The 27797-nt window shown below is 35.5% G+C and overlaps 1 protein-coding gene across 5 annotated transcripts in view; it reads left to right on the forward strand.

Annotated features, from left to right (window-relative positions):
- LOC145694949 (uncharacterized) overlaps positions 1-27797 on the forward strand; it is a 210110-nt gene that overhangs the window by 50141 nt on the left and 132172 nt on the right. For all 5 annotated transcript variants that reach the window (XM_081771742.1, XM_081771743.1, XM_081771745.1 and 2 more), the window contains 3 exons: positions 1023-1106; positions 19667-19768; positions 24518-24656. In XM_081771742.1, coding sequence (XP_081627868.1) covers positions 1023-1106; positions 19667-19768; positions 24518-24656 — 325 coding nt within the window. The remainder of the gene's footprint in view (positions 1-1022; positions 1107-19666; positions 19769-24517; positions 24657-27797) is intronic.

A 27797-nucleotide genomic window follows, 5' to 3' on the forward strand; every position in this document is an offset into this window, starting at 1 on the left:
ATTTTCTTCTTCTTCTATCTAAATTAATATTATCAACAGAAGCAAAAGACAGCACTATTTTAGGAGAAATCGTGTCGTAGAAAATTCAAAGTATTATTCAAAACAAGGAATCAACTTCTGAACTTGACAATACGATATAACTTAAATAGAACATCATAAACTGAATCAAAATTTCGCACAATTAGAAAAAAAAAAAAGAAAAAAGAAAGAAAGAAAGAAAGAGAGAGAGAGAGAGAGAGACAAATAACATTAAAATATTGTAGTGAGACGTTTACAGACGGTCCGTTACACTTTATCAGAGAAACTGAAATTCAGTTTGAATAGACATTATTAAATTTAATAAGAAATCATAAAATCTTCCCGGTAAGAATCAGTCATTCTCAAGGCAACACTGACAGAAGATTTTTGAAGCAGGTGCTATTAAAATTGGTTCTTAAGAAGGAATTTCATTTAAAAGATAAGCTCTATGCGTTTTCTATACTGAACTGATCTAACCATGCCCCACACCCGTTTCAGACAATATGCCGGGGGCGCGGTGGCTCAGTGGTAGAGCCTTCACCTCCGGTGCTTGGGGTAGCTGCTTCGATTCCAGCTCGCGCCGTGTGGACTTTGTGGTGGACAGACACTGTGCTCGTGGGTTTTCTCGATGTTCTCCCGTTTCCTCCCACTTTTCATTCCACCATTTCATTCATTTCTCATCATCATCGTCTCCTTTAGCCTAACCGGCATAATCGTGGGACGTAAAACTTAAAGATTTCATTTCATTTTCATTTCAGAGAATATGTCCTACTAAAAGGCGTAATAGTTACCATTTATTTAAGCTTATCAATAGCAATTTTTCAGTATAACTATAGCTACTGTTAACTTGATACGTGAGTTTATTGAAATATTAAACGTGAAAAATTTTTGAAATTCATATAAATCCAAATGAGCGTTGTTCTAATAAACATCTACTGAATTATTATTATTAAGTAGTAATCAAATTTGTTTCTAGTTTTTTAGTTGACTTTCGTATTTTTTAGGTTCAAAGCAGCCAAGAAATTATTAAGCAAGAGTTGCAGAGGAAAATGTGGAAACATGTTACTTACCAAATGCAAATGCAAGCAGTAAGTTGTGAATTTTGCAGATAATTTACAGGAATAGGACGGGTTTAAAACGTAGCATTAGCTAGTAAGGCAGATACACTCAATTAAAACGCACACAAAAAAGTGAGAGAGCCATATTGTGCAGTTCAGTGAGTGGGTTGTGCATATTTCGTAATTTGTGTTGATCCTAGATCATCCATGCTTGTAGCTTAGAAGAAAAAAAAAAAAAGCGCATGATTTATTCGCAATCTGTCGTTTCCTTCTACTCTTCTCGGTCTACTAATTACTTTATCATCTATAATTGACACGCTATCACCTGGCTTTTGTAGCGTATATGATATAACGGGATTCTTAAAGAAACGTTTTATTTTATTTGTTAATATTTTATTGCAGCAGTCTGATACTGATGTTTACTCATAATGTTACACACAAGAAAATAATAAAATCTCAGCCAGAAACTATATTCATGTTCATGTAAAACATTTATTCAGTCTTTCGTTGACATCCCTGAACTTCGCTCTGCTCGCTTGTCTAATGGCAAGCGTGCGTACCTGTAGTGAACGAGGTCCTGAGTTCAATTCCCGTTGGGAGAGCAATAAACGCACGTATGACTCAGACGACCACAGTTTATAGCCTCTCTGGTAACAAAGAACGTCAAACAATCTCCAGACTTCAAATATGAGTGAAATGATAAATGACAGAATTATGGTTAAATAAGAACTCTATGACAATATTTCACTAAATTCAGGTTTTTTGGGTGCATTTTTAAGTTCGAGGTTTTAATCGAGAAGTAGAATTATATAAAATATTTTTAGAGAAACCTCTTAGGCAGGCAACATTTCCTTGGATTCGACTTTACTTTTATTGTCTCCTTGCATATCCAGCTAATTGCAAATCCATGATAGTGAGCTTCCTGCACATGTGGTTGACCCAGCTATGTCCTATATATTTTTCGTTGAAGTGTTAGGTTTCCAGAGAGGTCAAGGGCAGTGTAAGAAGTTCCATATTTTGTAACAGTTTAAGGTCATGTGATTCTCACATACTACATTTTCGTATGTTCTGTATTGTACTGTATAAGTAATCAACCTGGATGAAAATGCAGGTTATCTATTATTTAATGGAGAATTGATATGTCTGCCTTTAATTTGTCAAACACAAATGGTACAATCACAGTTCAACACTTGATATTAGTATGCTGCAGACGAACTCTTATCATGACAAAGTAAGAAGATGTACCATATATAGATTTCCATAGTGTAGTATGATTGCTTTGTTTTGTAACACGTGAAAGCTGTAATTATGCATTCCGTTGTACGATCATATGAATGTAGCTTATTGATGCCGTATTCATTGATCATCAGACACTTTCAATATTTCTGTACTAGATTACACTGACAATTGTTTACTATGACTTGCCTTTGTTACGTATTCATATAATTAATAGCACATCAAGACCGTGTCGTGCCGTACTTCTTGACTCGTACCTGCTTCATTTTCTGACGTCGCTTTCTTCATCATCGAAGCTATATGAGACGTTGATATGGAATGGAACTTCGATATACATTTACCCCAAGACAGTTCTGGTATAGCTTTGATATTCTTATATGTGTACATCCAGCAAGAATAGATGTACCTGAGACCACCTAATTCCCATTATCTGACCTCGGATGAAGATAGCTTTTTGGCTACACACCTCAACTGCAACTTTGTCTGATCAGGTTGGTGCGCAGGTACAATGAGTCTTCTATGAACATTGTAAATGTGGCTAAGAAAGAAGAAAATGTCCTCAGTATGCCTGACGTACTATTAATTGAATGTATTATTACAATATAATTTTATTTTATAGTTTCGTTCGTGTTTGAATTTTTGCTTGCTATAAAAGTGAAGGTTTATCTATCCACATTATGATGGTAAGTGTTTAATGTTACTTACGAAGTGGAAGTACATTTGAAGTATACATGAAATTCTAGATCGTAATTTTATTTCAAAAGTGTATTATCTTTTTACCTAATTCTGCTTATTCAGTGAAGTATATTATTAATCGTCAGTTCGATAGGAAGTCCAGTGAGCGATAGTCACAGTGGTTGTACTTTTGAGACAGATACCGGTATATTTTCTTTGTTAACCTTTTTGTAGAAACTTGTGCCCGCCTAGTACCGTGACACCTGTATATAATACAAATCGAAATCTTATAATTATCTATTAAATCAAATTAAAACTTCTTGCCTTTGAACTCTAAGAAATCATACAATTAGCACGTTTAATCAGTTCTCAGTTAAAAATTGTTTGATGGATCCTGTGTCATTTTATTTTAATTTTATTTAGTTCTGATTTGACTTAAGGAACATCAGACTTGAATTAATCAGTAGTTTAATTATATGACCTCGGTTATATATGAGAGTTACAAGTTACGACCTCGGCTATGACCTAGTTATATAAGAGTAATAAGTAGTGTATGTTGTTGATTCTTTGATAGATACTATTATTGTTGCTGGAGGTCAGTACATTATTCATGTGTAAAGATTGAATGTTTGATTTAGCATGGCTTATAACTTTGGTGGAGTATATCACATTTTATGCTTTACAGTTGGCGAAGAATAATTCATGTATTAGTTCAGGCGTTGAAACTACTCAAAATAAGGAAGTTTTAAAGACATTCAAAAATAAATTATTTGCCGATGTCGTTTCGTGTGCTAGAAAGGATTGATTTGTATAATTCGGATTTCGCAAATCGTTTTCTTAGAATTTCAAATATTCTATATCCAGGTTATTGTACAGGAATGACTGTTCGTGTTCATCCAAAGGCAAGAGAAAGTACTTCCCATCCATCTGTTCGAAATCTTCAGCACGTACAAAATCATCATCTAGTATGTTAAGAAAAATAGGCAGGAAGGTAAAAATGACTACAGATAGAAACAGTAGATGTAGAGTGAACTAGCAAAATGGACGGTAGTGACACGGCCGTGAGTATCATAGCATTGCGCAATGATTCATTGATATGAGATCACCTCGTATCATTACGTTGCTTGTAACCCCTGAATCATTTATCATTTATGTAATGAAAGATGTATTATATTTCACCGCATATTGTAATGAGCGTGGAAATTTTGTATGGATGTACTGATTTTACATCCGAAGTTGATGTGTACATGAGAAAATTGTAGTTCAAGAGACATAAGATGTAGATGATTCCAGTCAGTCATAGTGTGCCTTCATATCAAGTTAGTTAGTAATGTACACATGAGTTGTTTATGAGTGTACCTCACCCAATTGTAAATTGTAAATTTTGAATACAATGCTTGAGAGGGAAGGTTGTTTACCTTCCTGATTGTCAAAGTGATTTTACTAAACCGCCAAAGTTCCAAAAGTTTGAATTTGCGATTGGAGGTTTAGTAGGATACCTAGTCAGAATAGGTGTGTATGTGATCCACAGAAGTACGAAGGGGTGCTGAAAAGTTATTGGATTTACCTAGAAAGAGAGAGCTAGAGGGATACAGCTATACAGTTACTCAATATATTCTCACCTAAAACTGATATGCTTGGTTGCAAATAGAATTTCTTTGATTGGCCCTAAAATTAGGTCTCCGCAGTATGTTGAACATTAGGAATGTCCTCAAAATGATGTTTAGTGAGATGATTCTTAAAGTTATGAGGAAAAAATGATAATCAGAGGGAACCAGGTCAGGCGAATACGGAGGTGATGAATCAGTTGGAATTCCATGGTGCTCAATTTGGTAGGCACAACGTTGGACGTGTGAGCTGACCAATTGTCGTGCATAATTATAATATCTTCGATATCTTTCGTCTTAATTGCCTTGTGCAGCGAGGCTAACAATACTCGACGATGATATTAGAATTCCGAGGTAAGTAGTCGATCAATGCCGTTTTTGTACCAGAAAATTGAAGCTATGGCCTTTTCTGCTAATCTCCAGGTGCGGAACTTCTTTAGTCGTTGAGATCCGGAGTGGTGCCGCTCCATCGACTGATCTTTGGTCTAGTCTCAGGATTATAGATATAAAGCGATATTTCATCCTTATACTCATTAATCGTGTCAAAAAAATCCTGAGCACCAGCCTTAAAACGAGCCAAAGTTTCCTTCTCGTTTTGTAGTTTGATCACTGTTGAGATATTTCGGCACTCACTCTGCTGAAGGCTTGCGCATATCCGGTACACTGCTGATAGTGAACCCAACATGCTCTCGTGAGATTTTTCGGAGCTAGTGGGGGTATTGTTTTGGTTGATATTTGCTTCTCATAGATAGCATCACATGTTGCTGGGTCGGTTACAGTTGAGGAATGCCCATCACGGGGCTCATCTTAACGCTGAAATGTCTTGTCTTGAAACGAGCTATCCAAGTTTTGATAGTGTTGTAATAAGGTAAACTGCTTCCCCAATGTTTTGTGGCATCTCAGTGTAAATGTCCTTTGCAGACTGTTTTGTGGCATCTCAGTGTGAATGTCCTTTGTAGACTTCCTAGAGAAACAAAATCTTCATGACATTCCGACATTCCAAAGTTGTGAAACTTAATTGAGCCTGCACCATCACTGTTTCAAGATTTAGGAGGAAGGGAGTTACATTAATCACAAGAAATCTATATTTGGACTATTACACACTGTGATACTAATCTTTTATATGAGCCTACCCTCAAGCTTTTATATGAACAGGAAAGGAGTAAAGCCAGGAAGGTTTTAGCACTTATGAAATTAAAGCCAACAGTTCGCATCATGGATGATTTTGAATTCATAGAAGGTCGTCGTAGTTATTGGAACCTAATGGGATGTGTGAACTTGATTGGGTGAAGATAATGATATTGTCGTAAGTGTTGGTAATAGTATTAAACTTGATGAATGAAAATTAGTGTGGAGTGAGAAAAACTCACCACTAGAATAAGCTATTCCTCGTTGTTAATACCTCCCTGACGAAAATACCAGTACTACACAAGATATTAAAATAATAGAAAAAAATAATATTACGCACAAGTAGATAGAATTTATTTATTTACTTTATTATACCCCTTGTTGAATTCCAAGAAAAAATATGTGTTCCGTACTGTAGACTTCTTAATGAAATGTTTATAAAATGAAAACAAAATGACTTGAACTGCATTTGAAAAAATGTCCGAAGAAAACTCACTCCAAGAACAAACTGTTCGTTGTGGGTATTAGGTGTCTCATTAGTAGAGTGCTCATCTCTGATGTCTCCGGTCCCTGGTTTGTTCCCAGCTCACGCCAAAGTAAACTTTGATGAATAAACACCATGTGCATGGGTTTTCTCGGGGTTCTTCCGTTTCTTTCACTTTCTTAATTCTGCCATTTCATTCATTATCATTAACACTGTCTTCCTTAGCTTTGGTTTATAATCGTAGGACCCGAAAACATTCACCTCACGAGTAAACAAACTGGTTACTGCAATACTCGAAATAACTCACAAATCCATTTATGTGGACTTTTTTGAGAAAGTTTTGTGGCTTTGTATTTACTTTTTTAGTTAAAAGTATTATAAAGTATATCACAAAAAATAAATAAAATAAAATAGAGGTAGGGTCCTGTCAGAGGAGTCCTTACCGTTTAGGGTGAAAAATTCAAAATAGCGACCGGAATAATTCGACTTATATTCAACAAATTATAGTGCATAACCATTTATCATATTGAAGTGTTCGAGATATTGCATAGTACAGAGTTTTTACAAATCTGGAAATCAGGGTAAAATAAAATGACGTGAAAAAGTCAAATGGAAAATGGTATTTAATCTGGAAATCAGGAAAAATTTGGAATTTTCCATAGAATATGATTTTTTGTTCTTTTCTCTTATTTGTTGAGATCAGCAGGTAATTCAAACACAGGAGCTCAGTGAAGCAAGTCTGACGCAGTCAATCTAAATAACTGCGTTGCTTAGAAATATTATTTAATGTTTCTTCTGTATACATTTAAGAAATGTGTAAGCAGATTATTGTAATATTTTAAAAATAACCAGTAGAAGAATATAGTTATTACTGTTAGTAGTTTTCTTGTAATGCTACTTAGCTGTTACCTGTGTTTAATATCATTTATCTTTGTTTTCTACATTTTAACATTTTGTACAATATAATTTTTTACATTTAGCATAAATAATGTTTTATTTTTTTAATTAAACAAAAAATGAAGGTTAAAGAATTGACATGGGTAAATGTATTATCCCTTCCACCAAATTTTTATTATGTCATGCATTTAAATACTTGCATATGTAAAAATAAAAATTCTTTCAATATCCTATTTCAATACTATATGACAAGGGGCCGCGATGGCTCAGTGGTAGAGCGTTCACCTCTGGTGCATAGGGCTCTTGGTTCGATCCCAGCTCGCCCTAAGTGAACTTTGTGGTGGACAAACATCCTGCCTCGATTTTCTCGGGGTTCTCCCGTTTCCTCCCACTTTCTTCATTCCACCGTTTCCTTCATTTCTCATCATCACTGTCTCCTTTAGCCAGCCGGCATAACTGTGGGGCGTAAAACTTAAAGATTTCATTTTTATTTCATTTAGTATGAAAAGGGAAAGACGTGTATGTTGTATTTATTGATCTAGAAAAAACCTTTTGATCACGGGAATTGATAATTGTTGGAAGATCTAAAGAAGGTTGAGTTGAAATCGAAAGATCAAAGACTCATAAGAAACTTAATATATGAACCAACAACAGAGAAGAATGCAATTGGAAGGGCAGTTCGACAGGAATGCTGTCTCACGCTAACATTATTTAATATTTATTTTGAAAAGATAGTGGAAAAGATCCTACATAATAAAGACAAAGTTCGGTAGGAGATAGAATGATTGAATATGTACGGTTTGTAGCTAATATGGCGCTTGTTGCGGAATCTGAAAAGAAAATCAATAAGATGTTAGAAGACTTGAAGAAGAGCTGTGAGGAATATGGGATGAAAGTAAATGTTACAAAGACAAAAGCCTGATGATTGGAACGAAGCAGTCGGTGCAAAATGTAGAAGAGAGGAAAATAGAACAGGTAACAAGTTTCCGATACCTGGGTAGCATTTGTGATGATATGAATTGCAAACTGAAATAAATGCAAGGATAGGAATGGCGAAAGAAGTCTTTAGGAGGAAGAAAATATTATTTTGTGGGACCTTAAATAAAGAGTTGAGAAAAGGCTCATAAAATGCTTCGTGTGGAGTATTCTCCTGTATGGGTCAGAAACATGGACATTACGCAAAAGTGATGAAAAACGACTGGAAGCTTTCGAAATGTGGGTGTGGAGAAAAATGGGAGTAAATTAGCTTGGTCGAGAGGAAAATGGAAGAGGGTATTAGAAATGGTGGGGGAGACTAGAACAATTTTAGATATTATTAAAAAGAGGAAGAGAAACTGATTGGGAAATTGGCTAAGAAGGAACTTCATCATGAAGGACGTACTGGAGGGTATGGTGGCAGGAAAGAGAGGAAAGGGGCGGAGGACGATATCAAAACAGAAAATAACATACGTAAAAATGAAGAGGTTAGCAGAAGACCGTAGAACATGGAAGCTTCTTAGTGCGGCAAGTGACCTGACAATAAGGGCAGAATACCTATGATAATGATTGATTGGACAAATCAGTAAGTTATCGTTTCAGTTCATGATTTGAGACAGGGAGCAAGTCTACATTATAAACAGAAACAATAAAATTATACAAATGTCGAACTGTTACTACTTATATGTCGTAACTTAATTTATTTGTCACAAGGTAACCAAAAAAAGTTCTTGCTGTTTTTGATGTTCCTTTTCGCGAAGCACTCACAGAGAGGAAACTAAATTACTTACGCGCCGGAAGAGCAATTTGGGGTTAGTATGAGTATTGACCTGCGCCAATACATGAACAATATATATATATATACATACACCATATATATATATATATATATATATATATATATATATATATATATATATATATATATATATATATATATATATATATACACCACGCACACACACACACACACAAAAACAATCATAGCTCATCCAGTGTTGAAGAGAAATGGAAGTATCTAAGCAGTTCGTTTGGGTTTAAAATGAGCCTGTCAGCTGGCGCATCAGGTAGTCGAATGCGTCAGGCATTTGAGGAGGATGCCGTGAACAAGCGCACCACCAGGCATTAGTTCCAGAATTCTGGCCGGAAGATCTGTGCCTTTGCGATTAACCCCGCAGTGGACGACTACAGGTGTTGGATGACGATGCTCTGAATGGAGTCGTAGATGGGGATAGTAATCAAACATATAAATTTGCCAAACGATTCTAGGTTTCAGAGGAAATACCGTATAGGAAAGGTAAGCAAGTGAGAACCCTACACATTGTCGAGAGCCAAGTGTCCAGTTGTTAGTAGTTGCTGTCTCGGGACCACAACAAATCATATTTTGTCGAGTGCTCATGAATGATGGAAAAAGGGGATCCAGTATTCACATTCAAGCATACTAAACACCGGCTGTCACCACGCGACCAGTGACGACGCCAGAGGGGAAGCAAGGGGGGCGAGCGCCCCCCTTGTAGCTACTTCTGCCTCCCTGACTGCCACTTAGACTGCCCCCCCAGACTCCTACAATCTTTAAACATTCTACATGTGGTATTGTATATCAGTATCATAACCAATCTCATTGTCAAATTGTAGTCTACTTTTCATGCATTTACTATGTGGCAGATTAGTCCTCAAGCTTTCTTCTTTGAGCTTCTGGGTATGCACGCATATTTATGTTTTCTAATTTAGCGCATTTTGAGGTAAATTTTAGTTATACTTCTTTCTTATAATTTTTAATTATCGTGCCTAGCGAATAATAGAGATTTGGTCGACTTACTCATTGGATCAACTTCAACTTCGATTGGAAACAAAAGAAAGGTAAAACCAGTTACGTGACTTGTTTGTATTTATCCAGGTTTGAAGTTTTCAGTTTAATATGTTGTTTTATTTAAAACTTCTTTTTTCTGAAACATTATTCTCGGCTTTCAATATTCAGAGGATGTGCTTATAACAACTTAGTTCGCAACTACCAGGGCTTAATTCTTTGAAGGGGATAAAGGGGGTTGTGTTTGCCCTTCCTTCAAATGATAATAATAAATGTCTGGAATTAAATTGATTCCCAATAAAACGTATTGTCAGAGTGCTATCTTTCGTAAGTAATTGGTAATACTAGTGCTCGCTTACTTATTTTGTTTCAAAGTACTGACGTGACGTCTACCATATTGACTAGGAACTGCTGAAAAATTCGTAGCCCAACCCAGAAGGAGTGCACGTGGAATGGTGAAGTTTTACTTCTTCTACACTTCCCCCGAAAGTCAATATACTACCTTGTACAGTGCTCCAGTTTTTGCAGTAAAGTTAAAAGATTTCCTCGCACCACTGTTCGTAGCACTACCCCTATCATATCTAAAATGGCGTCCTTTCAAGTGTTATTTAAGTTTGGAAAATAAGTACACGTAATAGTTAGACGGAGCTAAATCTGCGGAATAACAATGATGATCTAGAAATTGAAATCCTAGATTATGCAATGTCAATTGTATTCGCAGGGGTTTGATGGACAGGTGTATTCTCCTGAAGGAACAGAATCCCTTTCTTTTCATTTTCCGCGGCGTTGAAATTTGAATTTTTCTTTCAGTTTTGTAAGTAATGTAGAGATTCTGGATTAAATATCTGACCGTTGCGGAGGTAGTCTATGAGTAGGACTCCATACTTATCCCAGAAGAATATTGCAAACAGTTTCTCAACCTATTTCTGTGTCTTGAACTTCTTGGGGCGAAGGAGAAATGAGTGCTACTACTCCATTGACTGTTGTTTCGTTTCAGGATCATAGTGGTACAACCATATTTCATCTATAGTTACTATTCGTAAGCGAACTTGATCAGCATTACAGTCAAATTGGAAGAAGACTTCTCTTAATGCCGCCACTGTTTTATTCTCCTGACAGATTTTTTGAGAACCCATTATGCCGAGAACTTGTGCATACCCAAGCCATTCTGAATTATGCTACCGACGAGTTTCAAAGAAATGCCCAGAACTGAGAAAGCGGGGCGCAGCCAGATCTCTGACTATAATAAGTATATCGTGAGTTTACTATACACTTTAAAAACTATATAAATAATAGCTTAAATTATTTTTATCACTCAAAGACTGAGGTGGCCTAGGCCCTCTGGCCCCGGGCTATATTCACCACTGGCTGAAATGCTGCAATTTTCAAATGTCACAAATTGGATCCATGATTTTGGGAAGAGTCATTGCTTTTAATCATCCTGCATGTAAAGCATAATTTGTTGAGAAATCGTCACGTTTATACTAAGCCACTTCTTCACCACAGTCTATAACGGAGGAGAGTCCCGAGGTGTTTCACTGATTTCCTAATTAATTTACTTCGGCGACTTTCCTTGGTGGAACAAAAATGTTATAACAGTTAGGATCTGAGAGAGAGATAGTTATAACAGTTAGGATATATATATATATATATATATATATATATATATATAGAGAGAGAGAGAGAGACGTAGCATATAGTACTAGAGGAATGTGTTGCTTGTAGCATAGCGAAAGTATTTCAATTTATGTTTAGGCTTCAAAAGTTTTATTGAAAAATATTTCATGTGCTGTCGTTACTTATAATTATTTGTTAGTTACACATTTTACTTCAAATAAGTTTAATTTATAATCATATAGGTCTAATATAAAAACAGCAACGAAATACACAATGTAATGTAAAATAAGTCAAACTTAATAAATATGTCATTTTTGGTATGGCAAATAGTCGCCCCCCCGAAAATGTATCTGCCCCTCCTTTGCCCCCTAAGAACTTAAAGCTGGCGTCGTCACTGCACGCGACCCTGTGCCTCACACCTGAAGATATCATTTGCGCTCACGCAAGATCATGCTGTGTGCCTGATGAACTACTCATCAAATAGTGCATTGCGAACTTGTAGTACCAGGCCACATCATCGTTGTGGACATGCACTCGGAGCAGTTGGATCGAATGCAATATGCATTGCAGGTTAAGAAGCCAGCGTTGGTTAATTGCAAAGCTGTTAACAACAATGAGAGACCATATGTGGCAAGAACGACCATGGATACTATTCAGCGACTTGGCTGCGTAGCACCGTATGATTACTACATATTCCCGACCATGAAGTGGGCCTGCGATACACACTCACAGACTTCTTCGCGTTCATGATATAACACAATTGGATTGTGTTGGGTTCGGTTCCGGTTCGGGGCAGGCATTCTTACGACCGGTGGGGCTCGTGTCTTGATCGGTACGCCTGTATTATGATTTCACTAAGTATAATTATTTTATTTAGACACTGAGAGTTTCCATTTGTAATGAATTTGAATGATGGAACGGAGTATAAGATTCTTTTTTGTGCAGTAGTGGTTAGAGATTGTGGGATGAATTGCACATAGTCATTAATTAAGATGGGTTCGATCCAAGTCAGTTTATGCGCGTACCCACGCTCAGTGACACGCCCGATACACATCCGTACAATTTCTACACCAACCAAATATTCTTACCGTTCCAGTAGTGGTTTGCGTGAGAAACTGGTATGGAGCAACTGAAACATAATACATGTATGATATTGATTTACTTAAACACAAGTATTATACATACAGCATACATACTTACTTCAACGTTTTAGTTTGATACCTCTGTAAGTTTTATATTTTAGGATTTTCTTTTGTCATTTACCATATTGAGTACAAGCCCATGAATTTTATTGGAAAATAAAAAAAAATAAAAAAAGGATTTTGAAAACTTGAATTTGAATTTTAAACTATAACGACGAAGCCGGCAAATTACTTAACAAATCACCAATTCACACACGCACTAGGGTTTTGGAGATTTTGAAAAAAGAGGGGGGGGTCAATAGATGTATTGGAGGGCAGTTTTCTAGAATCTTCTTCCCATTTTTCTTCGAAGGGATGTCCTGTTTTCCAAATTAGTTTCTATTTTCATTATTCAGCTGTGTAGTTGGCAATGTACTTACTTATGTTTCCACTGATTGACAATCTACAAAATAAATTGATCTCTTGTTTTACCTACGTTTCTTTATCATAAACACGAGTGAAACTCAACATTAGACTTGTTATTTAGGTCTGAACAACAACGCTGTCACAAAACTGAAAAGGTGTGCTCGTACTTAGTTTGAGCTGATTTGAAGCATTTTGTATTATTTTCGTAGAACTTCACTGTAACTTGCGTGAATTATAAAATAACACAACTTATGTAGTTCACTCTTACTTATATTGATGCGATTTCACAAAGGATTGGTAAATTAACTTAAGATTTTGATGCTGTGCCATGTACCTCTTCTCTTCATTACGGCATCCATTTTCGCGCACCCTTCCCGCCTTCTTACTCTAGCGTCGGTTAGCTTACTCCAATCACACCAAAGGATTATTTTAAAAAAAATATCCATAAGCAGTATTGTTAACAAGAAATATGGATCATGGGTGTTAAATAATCTTGCCATTAACATATTATACTTAAAATACTGAAATCAATAAAAACATCTTAGGATGGCTTTTGAAACTGTGGTACTATTTTTCGGAACATCACCATATCACATCCTTTTTGTTCGGTCAACCGGAAATACAAGTTACTGCTCACAGCACTGCCAACTCATAAAAAAGGATAAAACTAACACAAAGTTTGCGTCGACGTATAATCCATGCAGCCTCATTCCAATTCAGCCAAGAAAAACTGGGAAAATTTAAAATGGAATGGGAGTGAGGGGGGCCACACGCTCACAGATGGCGTGCGATAGGGACGATGATCTTCTTCGAAGATTATCAGAATCCTGGAATTTTGGGTTTCCTCTTCTTAAATTTATTTTTCCGGTTATTATTCCTCTTCTTTCTTCCGTTATTAATGTTTGATTCATTACGGTTCACTAACACTTTACACAAACGTAGATGGGCTTTTATTTTATGGGCTATATACTTTAAATGGGCTCTCCTTTTGTATGTGTAAATATAAGATTACATTTATTTTCATAATACAATATTTCAATATAAGTTGAGTAATATTGATTATCTATTACATTTTCATTTTATATTATATCTTATTCATATTTTATTTATTAACATCAAACCAATATATTTCTTACACTATTACTTAAATCAAAATTTTCAATTTTTTTTTTTTTTTTTTTTTTGTAAGTATCTGACTCGTATTACTACACCTCACACTAAATATAATTATCATACTGAACACATAAAATTTTCAATATTTTGAGAAAAATGACACATGAAATGCAAAAATAACCTTTTCATCAATATATGCTTCCTTATAACTAATTCTCAAAATAACTCCTAATAATGTAATATTTCCATTCTTCAAACCTTTAAAATACAACATTTAAACAGCACTATTAATTAGTTAATTAACTTCAAACACAATGCAATAATACAGTAACACGAATATATGAAATGAAATCTTTCATTCGTAAACAAATTTTTAAAACATATTACATATTAAAAACTTTATTTCACACACTATTGAGTAATATACGTTTTGTCGAGATTTAATAAAATTTATCGGCGCCTTAAAGATTCACAGCTAGATTTTTACAACGTAATAATTCAGTTATGACTCTCTCTGATCACTCGACGGGATCTGCCTGGCTAAATTTCGAAGAAACCTACCCACAATGAATTATTTGTTTTACCACCCCGAGATGAGGCCGAATTAAAGAATACAAGGTTAAAAACTTAAAATAATAAAGAATGGGATTTACCAAAATAGCTTACTCCGAGCGTTAAAAACATGTTACATTACCCAATACACATAAAGGGGGGGGGAACCTCATCTCCATGACTTAGCATATTTCTTTGCTGGTTTTTCCATTGCTTTGGAAAAGAAATATCAACGGCCATCTGGAAGTCGCATAGCGGGTCACAGATGCCTGCATATATCATATGAAACGACTTCTTCTTCTTCTTCTTCTTCTTCTTCTTTTTTTTTTTTTTTTACATTCCTTGCACTTGTTCATTTAGTGCCACATAAGGATTCTGTAGATTTACTAATGCAAATTCCAATACATCAGATGAACATAAATTTTTACAGTACAGAAAATTCAAATACTTATCAATACCCAACAATTTCTCCAAGATTTTATGTATTCGTTGGTTATTACTTCTGGATTGAACACTTTGAGATAAACATACTGGTGTTGTAGTTAATGCATTGCAAAGAACAGTTTCAACACTGCTTTCTAGATCTGAATTCTTAAATTCGCTTGAAATTACATCATGGTATTTCTCAGAACTATGTTTTACTGCGAGATTTAACCAAATTTTACAAGTTTGTTTCGTAGGTTTCCACACCTTAAGTCTATCCACTGAATGTGAACCAATTGATTTACCAGTTAAAGGATCTAACAATTTACCAATCTTCTTAATTTCTAATTTTCATACGGTTCAAAAGGAAATATTTAATTTTGTATTCATCTTTTTTTTTTTTTTTTTTTTTTTTTTTTTGTAATATTCAAGAATCTTAAACATTGCTACGGTCAAATTTTCAAAATGTACACCATCCAGTTTTCTCACAAGCATGTTTTTATCCAATTCCTACTCTTGGTTTTTCAAGTACAACAAGAATTTTGAATTTTATTCTAAAACGTTTAATAAACATGTCTTCGTAATTGCCTGTGTGTTTTTTGCAACAAATATTTACTTTGATACTTATTAATTTTTCATACGCGTGTGATTTTTCATTGTCAGAAGCAACAACAAATTGTATATTGACAGAAATTTTGACTTTCGACTTACCACATTGCTTCACGAACTTGCAATTTTTACGTATTTTGTAATTATGTTTACTGCACTTATTTTCGTTCAAAATTTTGTTGCGTGAAATTTTCTGCCTAATTATGTATGAAACATTGAATTTGCTTTTATGATCAACCCGGTTTTTCATTTTCCCTGTGTGCTTACTCCTCTGTGCTATTACTGAATGCTCGTGCCACCTAGCACAAGTTCGTTTGACTAATCTAACTTTTGCTTTTTTCTCACGTTTGTTTTGAATTTTCGACACTTGGCTACAACACGGTTTTTTCACCTGATTTCTACATTTTTCACGGACACCATCATGATTTTTAACGACTAATTCCTGCATATCGTTTCCTTTTGCATTGACTTTTGACCTTTTGAACAACTTACAACGCTTACTAGGTTTCAACTTTTCATTTCGCTTTTCACTTACATTTTCTGATTGTGCTTTTTCTGGAGTGACTACATTGCTTTTTTCATTACTACTTACCACCATACAATTGCCTTTGTGCTTACATTGGGTTTTCTTAAAATTCCTACGGACAAACTTTGACATTCTTTCAAAAGATCGCAATATTTTGTGCATGCCTTTTATCTTTCGTTTCAATTTACACAACTTTCGTTTCTTATCGGACGTGTGCTTACTACGCTGTGACCAATATTTATACTTGTTGACGGATTTACTCAAAATGTACTGCAACTTACTAAAATTATTTCGACAACTTTCAACTTGTTTGCGCCATGATATTCCACTAACATTATTCTCATTGATGCTACTAGTGCCTGAACTGATTTTATCATTCATTACACATATTTGGGTGCATAGAAAACAATAAAACCTTATGCGCTTGAAACTTGCAACATACACATTTATCACAACCAAGTGAGAACTGTTACCACCGTTTTCCTTTTTGTCAATCTGAACCCTAACTATGTTCACGAAGTACGAACATATGTCATTACTTGGAATACATGCTAACTTATCTGTTTGTGACGTGCTTTGGACGCATCCTAGCTCCATTAAATTCAACATATGACTAATGAGTAAAGAGCGCATTCTCTTGCCTCCATTCATTAATATTACTACATTAGTACAATTACACGTACAAAACCTATCAGTGCACTTTCCTCCGTAACATGACAAATATTTTCTGTTCAACGCATTTACTTTCTGTTTAAACTTCGAACGAACACTAGGCCTACTTGACGTAACAGTTTGGCTAACTAAACCTTTACATTTGTATGACACTGGCTGACTACTTGTTTCTTTACCATTGCAAGCGCTAACAAAAACTGATTCATTTACTACCTTTTGGCACCCTTGTTCTACATCTGCACAACTAGCCTTTTCAATTGGAGCTTCAATTGATTCAATTTTTTCAAGTGCTTGGACCCCCTTTTCTTCACTTTTACCCCAAATTTCTTTCTTTGCAACTTCTATTTGTGCCTGGAGTTTATCGTTGACGTGCTTTACAGTTATTTCATTGACTTCCACAAATTTACTTTCCAAAGATTTCCCAAAATTATTAATTGTACTTTCTAAAGATTCCCATACGTTACCTTGTTTACCGGTTTTTCCTATTTTTCCTCCCAAGGATTGATTTATTTCAGCTATTTTATTTTCTAATGATTCGCGTACCATATTAGTTTGTTCACTAACCCTTTCAATTTTGTTTTCTAAAGATTCACGTAAATTTTGCATTTCGGTTTTATTTGCATTAAGTGCGTCCAGCACTAACTTAACATTACTTTCATCCATTTTTCGCAATTACAGAAAATTTCTAAGTACGAGTCAGATACCTTATACCTTTACGTTTCTGCACATAAATCACTACTTTTTACATGTACGGTGAAGGAGTTCTGTCCTTGTTTCGGAGCGCCATTTTTATAACACAATTGGATTGTGTTGGGTTCGGTTCCGGTTCGGGGCAGGCATTCTTACGACCGGTGGGGCTCGTGTCTTGATCGGTACGCCTGTATTATGATTTCACTAAGTATAATTATTTTATTTAGACACTGAGAGTTTCCATTTGTAATGAATTTGAATGATGGAACGGAGTATAAGATTCTTTTTTGTGCAGTAGTGGTTAGAGATTGTGGGATGAATTGCACATAGTCATTAATTAAGATGGGTTCGATCCAAGTCAGTTTATGCGCGTACCCACGCTCAGTGACACGCCCGATACACATCCGTACAATTTCTACACCAACCAAATATTCTTACCGTTCCAGTAGTGGTTTGCGTGAGAAACTGGTATGGAGCAACTGAAACATAATACATGTATGATATTGATTTACTTAAACACAAGTATTATACATACAGCATACATACTTACTTCAACGTTTTAGTTTGATACCTCTGTAAGTTTTATATTTTAGGATTTTCTTTTGTCATTTACCATATTGAGTACAAGCCCATGAATTTTATTGGAAAATAAAAAAAAATAAAAAAAGGATTTTGAAAACTTGAATTTGAATTTTAAACTATAACGACGAAGCCGGCAAATTACTTAACAAATCACCAATTCACACACGCACTAGGGTTTTGGAGATTTTGAAAAAAGAGGGGGGGGGGGGTCAATAGATGTATTGGAGGGCAGTTTTCTAGAATCTTCTTCCCATTTTTCTTCGAAGGGATGTCCTGTTTTCCAAATTAGTTTCTATTTTCATTATTCAGCTGTGTAGTTGGCAATGTACTTACTTATGTTTCCACTGATTGACAATCTACAAAATAAATTGATCTCTTGTTTTACCTACGTTTCTTTATCATAAACACGAGTGAAACTCAACATTAGACTTGTTATTTAGGTCTGAACAACAACGCTGTCACAAAACTGAAAAGGTGTGCTCGTACTTAGTTTGAGCTGATTTGAAGCATTTTGTATTATTTTCGTAGAACTTCACTGTAACTTGCGTGAATTATAAAATAACACAACTTATGTAGTTCACTCTTACTTATATTGATGCGATTTCACAAAGGATTGGTAAATTAACTTAAGATTTTGATGCTGTGCCATGTACCTCTTCTCTTCATTACGGCATCCATTTTCGCGCACCCTTCCCGCCTTCTTACTCTAGCGTCGGTTAGCTTACTCCAATCACACCAAAGGATTATTTTAAAAAAAATATCCATAAGCAGTATTGTTAACAAGAAATATGGATCATGGGTGTTAAATAATCTTGCCATTAACATATTATACTTAAAATACTGAAATCAATAAAAACATCTTAGGATGGCTTTTGAAACTGTGGTACTATTTTTCGGAACATCACCATATCACATCCTTTTTGTTCGGTCAACCGGAAATACAAGTTACTGCTCACAGCACTGCCAACTCATAAAAAAGGATAAAACTAACACAAAGTTTGCGTCGACGTATAATCCATGCAGCCTCATTCCAATTCAGCCAAGAAAAACTGGGAAAATTTAAAATGGAATGGGAGTGAGGGGGGCCACACGCTCACAATGATTCCCCCCCTCCTCCCCAATCGTTGACTTTTAACACCAGAACATTGCACAGCTGCAAGAACATTAGCAAATGGTGCTGGGTGCTGATTGAGATTACTTCGAGACATAACGCTGAGTGCCATGCGCTGTATGTCTGTCTGTTTCCAACTATCACGAACGGCAAGACTCTTGTTTAATCTTGTGTTACTATTGGAAAATTTTATAACCTATACACCAGAGGAGTAATTTAATACACATAAATATTATTACTAGTGTTCAAGTACTTGATTGAAATGTAGCAATAATACCTAAGTGTTGATTGCTGTATATTGTGTTAAAATATTAACAATTTCTTTCTTTTTTTAAATAGTACATTCAAAATGGTAAAAGCGCTGCATTCTTCCTTGAAAATGGCAGTCACGTGTACAAAGTGTATTCACAGAAGAAAGCGTTAAGCAATGACGACGTCCAGGTAAATTACTCTGTTTTCGTAGTTGCTGAAGGTAGTTTATGTATATATATGTAGATAGATAGGTCTACAGAGTGAGCCATTTATCTTGAAGCATCCGTTTCACTTTTAACTAACAAATAAAAAAGCACTTATATTTTGCACCACGCATATAGGGGAACATTATTCCTCAATACCACCAGATTAACAGTGTTGCCAACCCACCATAAAGTTCTGTTTCTTGAAATGGCACAATGCAGCTTATTACAAATTTCCATTCTAAACATTAAACGAGAACACATAGTACCACATTTATTGTTCAATGTTGCAAAATAAGGGCGGTATAAAATCACAAGCCTCGGAAAACAACCAAATCTTAAACCTCTAACACAATAATAATGCAAGTGAGACGAACGGGTCAATGCACGTTCACAGTATCTTAGTGTCGAATACTAGGTAAAGTTACAAGGAATTGAAAACTTGACACCCCTCCCCTCAAATAATAATAATAATAATATTAATTCCAGAAAGTGCTTAAATAAGTACACATCCAGGATGGATTTTAAAAGACATAAAGACCATAGTGCTGTTTACAGTCATTTTACTTCTCAAATCGTTCCGGGAATATCATGAACATTGATAAAATTTACTACACTGAGTAAAAAGCATGTAATTGGGAAACCCTGAAATTACAATTACGAAAACTGTTGCTGTAATGTCAAAGAAGCAAACGAAATCAAGAATCATTTTAAAAGTTTACCAAAAATACACTACTATAACAATCTTTAACGATGTTTTTATCTCCGGAACGGTTTGGAATATCAAATTGTTGTAAAGGACACTACGATTTTTACATGTATTGAAAACCATCTACGTGATTAGATTTGATACTTATTGAGATAAAGCCGTTTGAAAAATGTCAAATTTTCAAACCCTTGTAACTTTGTTTCTACTTATTATAAATATGTCACATCATGGTCATAATATAAGATACTAAGGTACTTCCGATGTGCTTTGTCAAACAATGTTTCCCTGCAAATATTTGAATGGTGCAAAATATCAGCGTCTTATAAGTTTAAAAGTGTCTCAAGATATTCAAAATAAGGCCCGTCCTGTACAGCCACATTAAGTAACATAAATAATTATAATTTTAGTTAGAACTGGTAAATTGTTAAGAGCTTGTATGTTGCAGCACTATAGATCAAGGCAGTGTACAGGTGGTGGTTGAGTTTATATCGGACCGGTTTTGAAGGTATTTACTTTATGAAATATTTCACTATCCATTATCGTGATATTCTGTTAGACACCCAGCACTTTAGACTATTGATCGACATCGAAGTTTCCATTAGAGCAAACTTAGCGAAGTATGAAAACTCCCTTTTGACTATATAGTTAGCGTACTCGTCTTCGGCGTGGAAGATTTAGATTCGATTCCTGGTGGGAGCTCATGTGGTTCCGATTCCAGGTTTTATTTAGCCTCGATGCTGGAAAGAACGCAAAACCAGCCAATCTGGTGAAACACGGGTAATGGAATTTAGTCACACTTTTCCTTCAAGCTTTCTAGAGATTAGTGAGGGTGTACAGATGCCGATCTTAAAGACGTCATTTTAACAGGCCAAAGTTGCGGAAATCATTGAACTGACGTTATGGCTCTCCACATGAATGTCTTAAAACGAAATGATTCATATGTGATGGGCTAACATGGGCGTAGTTACCGAAAGCCCAAAAAATTCTTATTCCTATTCCTATTCATCGTGACTGATGGTTCTCAGGTGTCAATGGCGTTTCTAATTCGGTCCGATATAAACCGAACAACTCTCTGCACGATACTTACCATTGTAATGAACATTGAAGAAGTATCCAAATTCTATCTTGCATCCAGAGAGTACGTGATTCAAATTTTAGCAAAGTTACATTGGCTTTAAATTATCAATATGTATCATATATAAACTTCTAGCAATTATCAAACAAGTACAGTAACTTGTATGTGCCTTTTTTCGGAATATTGTTGAAATTTGAATTTGATTGTTACAAAACGGCCAGAAACGAGATATTTTGTTAGTATTTAATTGCATTTATCATAATTTTCTTTTGATTAATCATGTGATGTTTTACTAAAAGTTCATTTTTGTTTCTTTGTTTAGTTTAATTTATACTGGATATTTTATATATTTCAAATTTACGACAGAAGATTTACAGTTCAAAATCATGTTAACATATATTTTATATTGACTTTGCTGAAGCTGTTGATACTGTAAATTACTTTATTGTTCACAAATCTATCAAAGTTCGGTATAACTTTATTGCCCATTAAACGGGGAAAAAATTGAGGATCGAGATCAAAGTTAATAGTGGAATTTTGCAGCGTATTTTCATATTTAAGAATTAAAAAAGAATAATATTAAAATTTTTAGTGTAGCTTTGTAGTACCTCTACTATGATTTAAATTATCCAGTATTTTCCATATATTCCTTAGTGTTGAGCAATACATCTTTTATCAATTGCGACATCATGGGCTTTTGGTGAGATATATCAATAATATGTAAACAAAACCCAACAGTGCGTTTTTCTTACAAGATAAAACTGATTGTATGTACTTGATAGTCAGCAATGGATTAAAAAAAAAAGTAAAGGAAGTGGTTACAGTTAAATCGGATACAAATTTATACCTCTAAAATATTGGCAAGATAGAAATATTCAACTGTAATTTTGTGTAGTGCGTCAAAAGTGAGATGTTAAAACAGAAGCCATTTATCGATCACGAGCATCTGAAACCATTAAACTATTTTATGATGTCCTTGGACTATTAGAACAGATTTCATTAAAAATCTTGTCGCAGAGAAGAATATGTAATCACACCATGTACAATAAATGTCTGTTTTATACCAGTAATAATGTCTGCGTAATGCGTCGATTCGCTCTTTATACGTAAATTTTAATCATATTTTCTAGGATTCATTAGATGAAATATACATAGTACGGGAGCCAGGCTAATGAGCTTTCAACCTAACAGGTGTAGAAAGGTCAGTGGGAACACAAAGCTATTGAACACATTCCCCCTACAATCATTGCACTTCTTACAACGATCCCATGCTTTCCAGTGCTCCTATATTTCCTACATTTTAACGAAACCTCCTATATTTTTGTGGCATTGCTACTTCCACTTGTGAAAATAACATAAGGAAATAAGGTGTGGGTGGTTGGAGGACTGTAAAGGACAGCCATTAGAATGTATGGAGGAAAAGTTGGGAACCTACCTGTTACAAAGCAATTAATAAATGCTATTCAGAACGCCTGGAGAAAGTATAATCTTTATTTAAAAGAGTGCAGATCCAAAGAGGCTGCAGTGACAAAGATTTCCAGAGAAGAAAGTGCGTTAAGAAATGCGAAGCAAGAAGCTATATCAAAGGAAGTTTCCAAGAGTGAATTGTCTTTGAAGAAATTAAAGGAATGAACGTTACAGTACAGAAGGAGATGAAAGTAACTACTAGACTGATGAAAAATTCTCAGACAAGATTATCTTCTGCGCTATCAAAGAAGGACATGGCTGACGTTAGTGTTGCCCAGACAATGATCCAGACCGCATCCTTGAAGATGAGTGAACTACAAAAAATTCAAGTCGAGCAGAACAAAGGGAAACGGAAGATGGCAAATAAGCATATTCAAGCATTGGAGGAAATGAAAATGTAACTGATACTTTTACTGTTGTATATATTTCCTTAGGTGCACTACGTTCTGTGTGCAATTGTATATTTAGATACTTGACAAACCGACTCTCTGTATCATATACTTACACACACTGATTTTTCGATGTAGATCAATTTTACACTTCCCTTATGGTCGTTGCTTAGTACTAGTGAGCTACGTACGATGGAACTTGAAACCCGACCTCCGATGTTCAGATTGTGCAACTCGCGTCGGACAATGATTGTTGTAATAGGCTAGGTGCTGATTGAGTTCCGCAGACACTTTTACCGCGTTCAGTGTACGGTTGTTGATGACAGTCCTCTTCAATTCTCGATGATCCCTGTCACTGAGGTTTCTCTTCCGTCCTCTTTTACTCTTCGCCGGTGTTACTTCGTCGTAAGTTGTGTAGCCCGAAACCACCTTAAACACTATTCCTCTTAACACGTCTAACACCTTAAATACACCTCCACAGACTAATTTGACCTCTGAAACTCAGAAAGATCTTTTATTTTGCATCATAACCCTACCCGTTTCAACAGGTGCCTCATTTCTCTCCCACCTGACATACTACATACAACCATCTAACACACTGCTAATAACGGCCAGGCGCTGCATATTCACTGTCAGGGTTACCATCTCATACATCTTACGTGTTGTAGCCCTCCCTACTGGTCTAGTGACTAGCGCATGTGCCTTTGTTGCACGTGGTCTCGGATTCGTTTCCCGGATTGGAATTTGAACGCATTACGGTGGTTCGAATTCCACCTTAAACTGTAGATTCACGTCTCAAATACGGCCTTGGTGCTGAAATGAGCCGGTAGACTTCAAGAAACTAACTTGTGTAAACTATGTCTCCATTATTTTGATAGACATCTATATATACACGATATACTATAAATATTTCTGGACTGTCATGTTTCCTCCCACTGTATTCACTCAACTAACTCTTACATCATTATTCATTTGTTTTCTCATCTATTTTTTTTTATTTCTACAAAAATGTGGGGCTTTAACAGTTTTCAATAAACTGTTGTTATCGTTTACTTCAAACTTGTTTCAATAAAGTGTTGTTTTTGTTCACTACAGGTAATGTGTATTGAACCTGTTTATTCTGTAGTGCCCAAAATATATGCTAGTTTTGTGCACTCTTTGAATTTCGTCGTCAGAAGAAGATACATCCCTCATACATCGACGCTCGATTTGGATATGTTTCATCTGGATGAAGGTACGTCAAATATAGATACTTCATACTATAAGCCTAATTTGTCTATTTTTTGTGCTGCTTTTATTTTTTTTCTGAAGATGATTATAATAATTAAAAACATTAGTTTTATTTATTAAAATATGTAACAGAACGCAAATTTGTTAAAAATAGAACCAGTGGTGGTGCATTATTTAGATGTTGCTGTGTTGACATAGCGAAATGTAGGAAATAGCTCAAAAGCAAATTGTTCCGTTTTGTAGTAAGTGGTACATAGTCGTTTTAAGTTCAGGCATCCATGTTTTCATAAATAGGCTGCGTTTTATTTGAGAAAATTAATGGAAAATGCCAATTTTCTCGGCTTTTGATTTTTAAAATTTGTCCTTTTTTTTTTTTTTTTTTTGTGTGTGTAATACATACTACAATTAAGTAAGTACTTTTACAACACACAGTACTTGTGAGTTTCAATGTTCGTTCCAGTGTTGTCTTGACTACCCTTCCAACTGACGTAGTATTGTTTGTCTACAAGGATAATCCTCACTAGTTTCATTTTGATTGACCAACCACCTTATCAGTTCTTAACATTTGTATATTTTGCCAATTGTGTTTGGGTTCCTTTGTTCCTAAGTTCAGACTTATAGGCAAGGAAACAATATTATCGTGGACAAAAAGAAACATGAAGTGAATAATTACATGTCTTCGTTAAATCATTATTTGAGGAACGAAGAGGAAATATAAATTGAATAAAAAGTTGCTGTTCGTGTATTAATTAAATCTTCATATTTTAAAGAGAAAACAAAGAAAATTATATATATATATATATATATATATATATATATATATATATATATATATATATATATATATATATATATATATATATATATATACACCTTCCAAACCAAGTTCTTTACTTACATTTGCCCATAATTTGTTCACGATTTGTCGTTTGTGGTAATCTGGATGAGTTTGGTTCACCATGAACTTTATCAAATACACAATTTATTAAAGCATCAATATCTATTTCCATTTTTATTTTTATCTCCGCATTTCGCAACGTCGTCTGCTTTCACGCAAAACAAACTTTCTTCTGTCACGTAGCGCTCAATTTCCCTCCAGACGACCCTCCGTTCACACGAGTTCGGACGAACAATCCCAGCATGTTGGGATCGTTCGCATTCGCATCTTTTCGTCGGTTTTCGCAATTCGCAGGTCGGAACTAGTCGAGGCACTCCTATTTATTTGCACGTGCTGGGAAATTCGCAATCGCATTCGGAAGCAATGGAGGTGCGGCCTAATACCTTGTTCGAAAGGTCTCGGAAAACTAAGTTACATTGTACCAAAAGATGTTTCATATTTAGCACCAGTTTCAAAATGGCCGCCATGATATAGTTCGGAAACTCCAGTACCCGTAGTATGAAAACCATGGAAGGTAAATGAATGGAACAAAATTGAAATACGTAAATATCATAGGGCATATCGAATGATATGATCCCTGTGATTCCAGCGGTTTTCCTGAAGGGGTCTTGGGGGCTAACTTCAAAATTTCAATGTCCGACCGGACAACGGTTCGGGCGTACGCTTGACTTACCCAATGCTGTTTGGAAGGCAGATTTCATGGATAGAGAGTTGGTGCACTGAGTTAATGCGGATGGCCACAGTTACATTTTGTTTAACTATTAGCATTCATGTCATATCGTGAGCTTGAGGGACGAAACAGTGTGTACGTATATCCCCGAAATGCTTTCCGAATAACCAGCACGCATTGCATAAAAGTTTCTGTGGCGACGGAGATTAGCAAATTCACACGTTTGTAAGTTCCAGCAACTGCATTATTCGACAACTTCTTTCGTATAACGTTCCTTCTGTTTTCGCATCAAATCATACTCAGCCTTACAGATATGCGTTACCATTCAAATAAAATTTCACATTTTTAGTCACTTCCTTACAAACAAATGTTTCAACCACACCATACCTATTTGTAGCGTAGCCTTAATTTGCAAATTAAAGTAGAGTTTTCATTTGAACTTTCACAGTTACTTTCCACCCCACTCACATACAGAGCGCAGGAAGAGATTATTTTGCAGGACTTGGATTTCTCTCTATACATTATGGCAATTTTACTCTGTAATTTTTATCTCTGTTGTATCATTCTCGAGCCTTGGAACGCCTCCGTGGTTTTCCTTTTTAATTTTTTTTTTTTTTTTTTTTTTTTATTTCTCTCTAACCGTATTCATACTATGGGCACTGGACGTTTTCTTAGACACATTCACCATGTCTTGGCGATCATTTTGAGAACGGTGTCTCATGTCGAAAATATTCTTACAGAAGCTGTTTGATATTCATTTGTCTATGTAACGTGATGTTACTCGCTTCAAGTTGCTATTTGAAATTTTCAAGTTGGTCCCGGATACCTTTCAGTGGAGTCACCCCGACAAAACCTCTCGATGTGCCTTACGTCACTTACCTACTCCAGTTTTTCTTCTGTTGATTTATCTCCAATCGCTTTCATACTACGGGTACTAATCCTTTCCTCTGACACGGATACTGTTTCGGCGGCCTTTTGAGAACACTGCCATTTCACCTCAATCGTTTTCTCCTGCAAGATGTTTGATTTTGCAAGATTTATCGAACGACGTACCACTCGACTCATGTTACTATTTGAAATTTTGAAGTTAGCCCCCAAGACCCCTTCAGGGAGGCCGCTGGGATCACAGGGATCAAACCATTCGATATGCCCTATGATATTTACGTATTTCAATTTTGTTCCATTCATTTACCTTCTATGGTTTTCATACTACGGGTACTGGAGTTTCCGAACCATATCATGGCGGCCATTTTGAAACTGGTGCTAAATGTGAAACATCTTTTGGTACAGCGTTACTTAGTTTTCCGAGACCTTTCGAACGAGGTATTACTCGACCCATGTTCCCATTTGACATTTCAAAGTTGGCCCCCGTTACCCCCATTTACGGGGGGCGGAGAGGATTACTTTTGGCGGAATTGGTTTTCCCCCTTATATATGTGTACTTCAAACATTTCTTCTGTCTTATCATTTTTCAGATATTTCCGTGGATTGATTAAAATGGCCCACCCCGTATATATATATATATATATATATATATATATATATATATATATATATATATATATATATATATAGGG

Source organism: Thermobia domestica, chromosome 9, assembly GCF_964235325.1.
Source record: "Thermobia domestica chromosome 9, izTheDome1.hap1.1, whole genome shotgun sequence".
NCBI classification, from domain to species: domain Eukaryota; kingdom Metazoa; phylum Arthropoda; class Insecta; order Zygentoma; family Lepismatidae; genus Thermobia; species Thermobia domestica.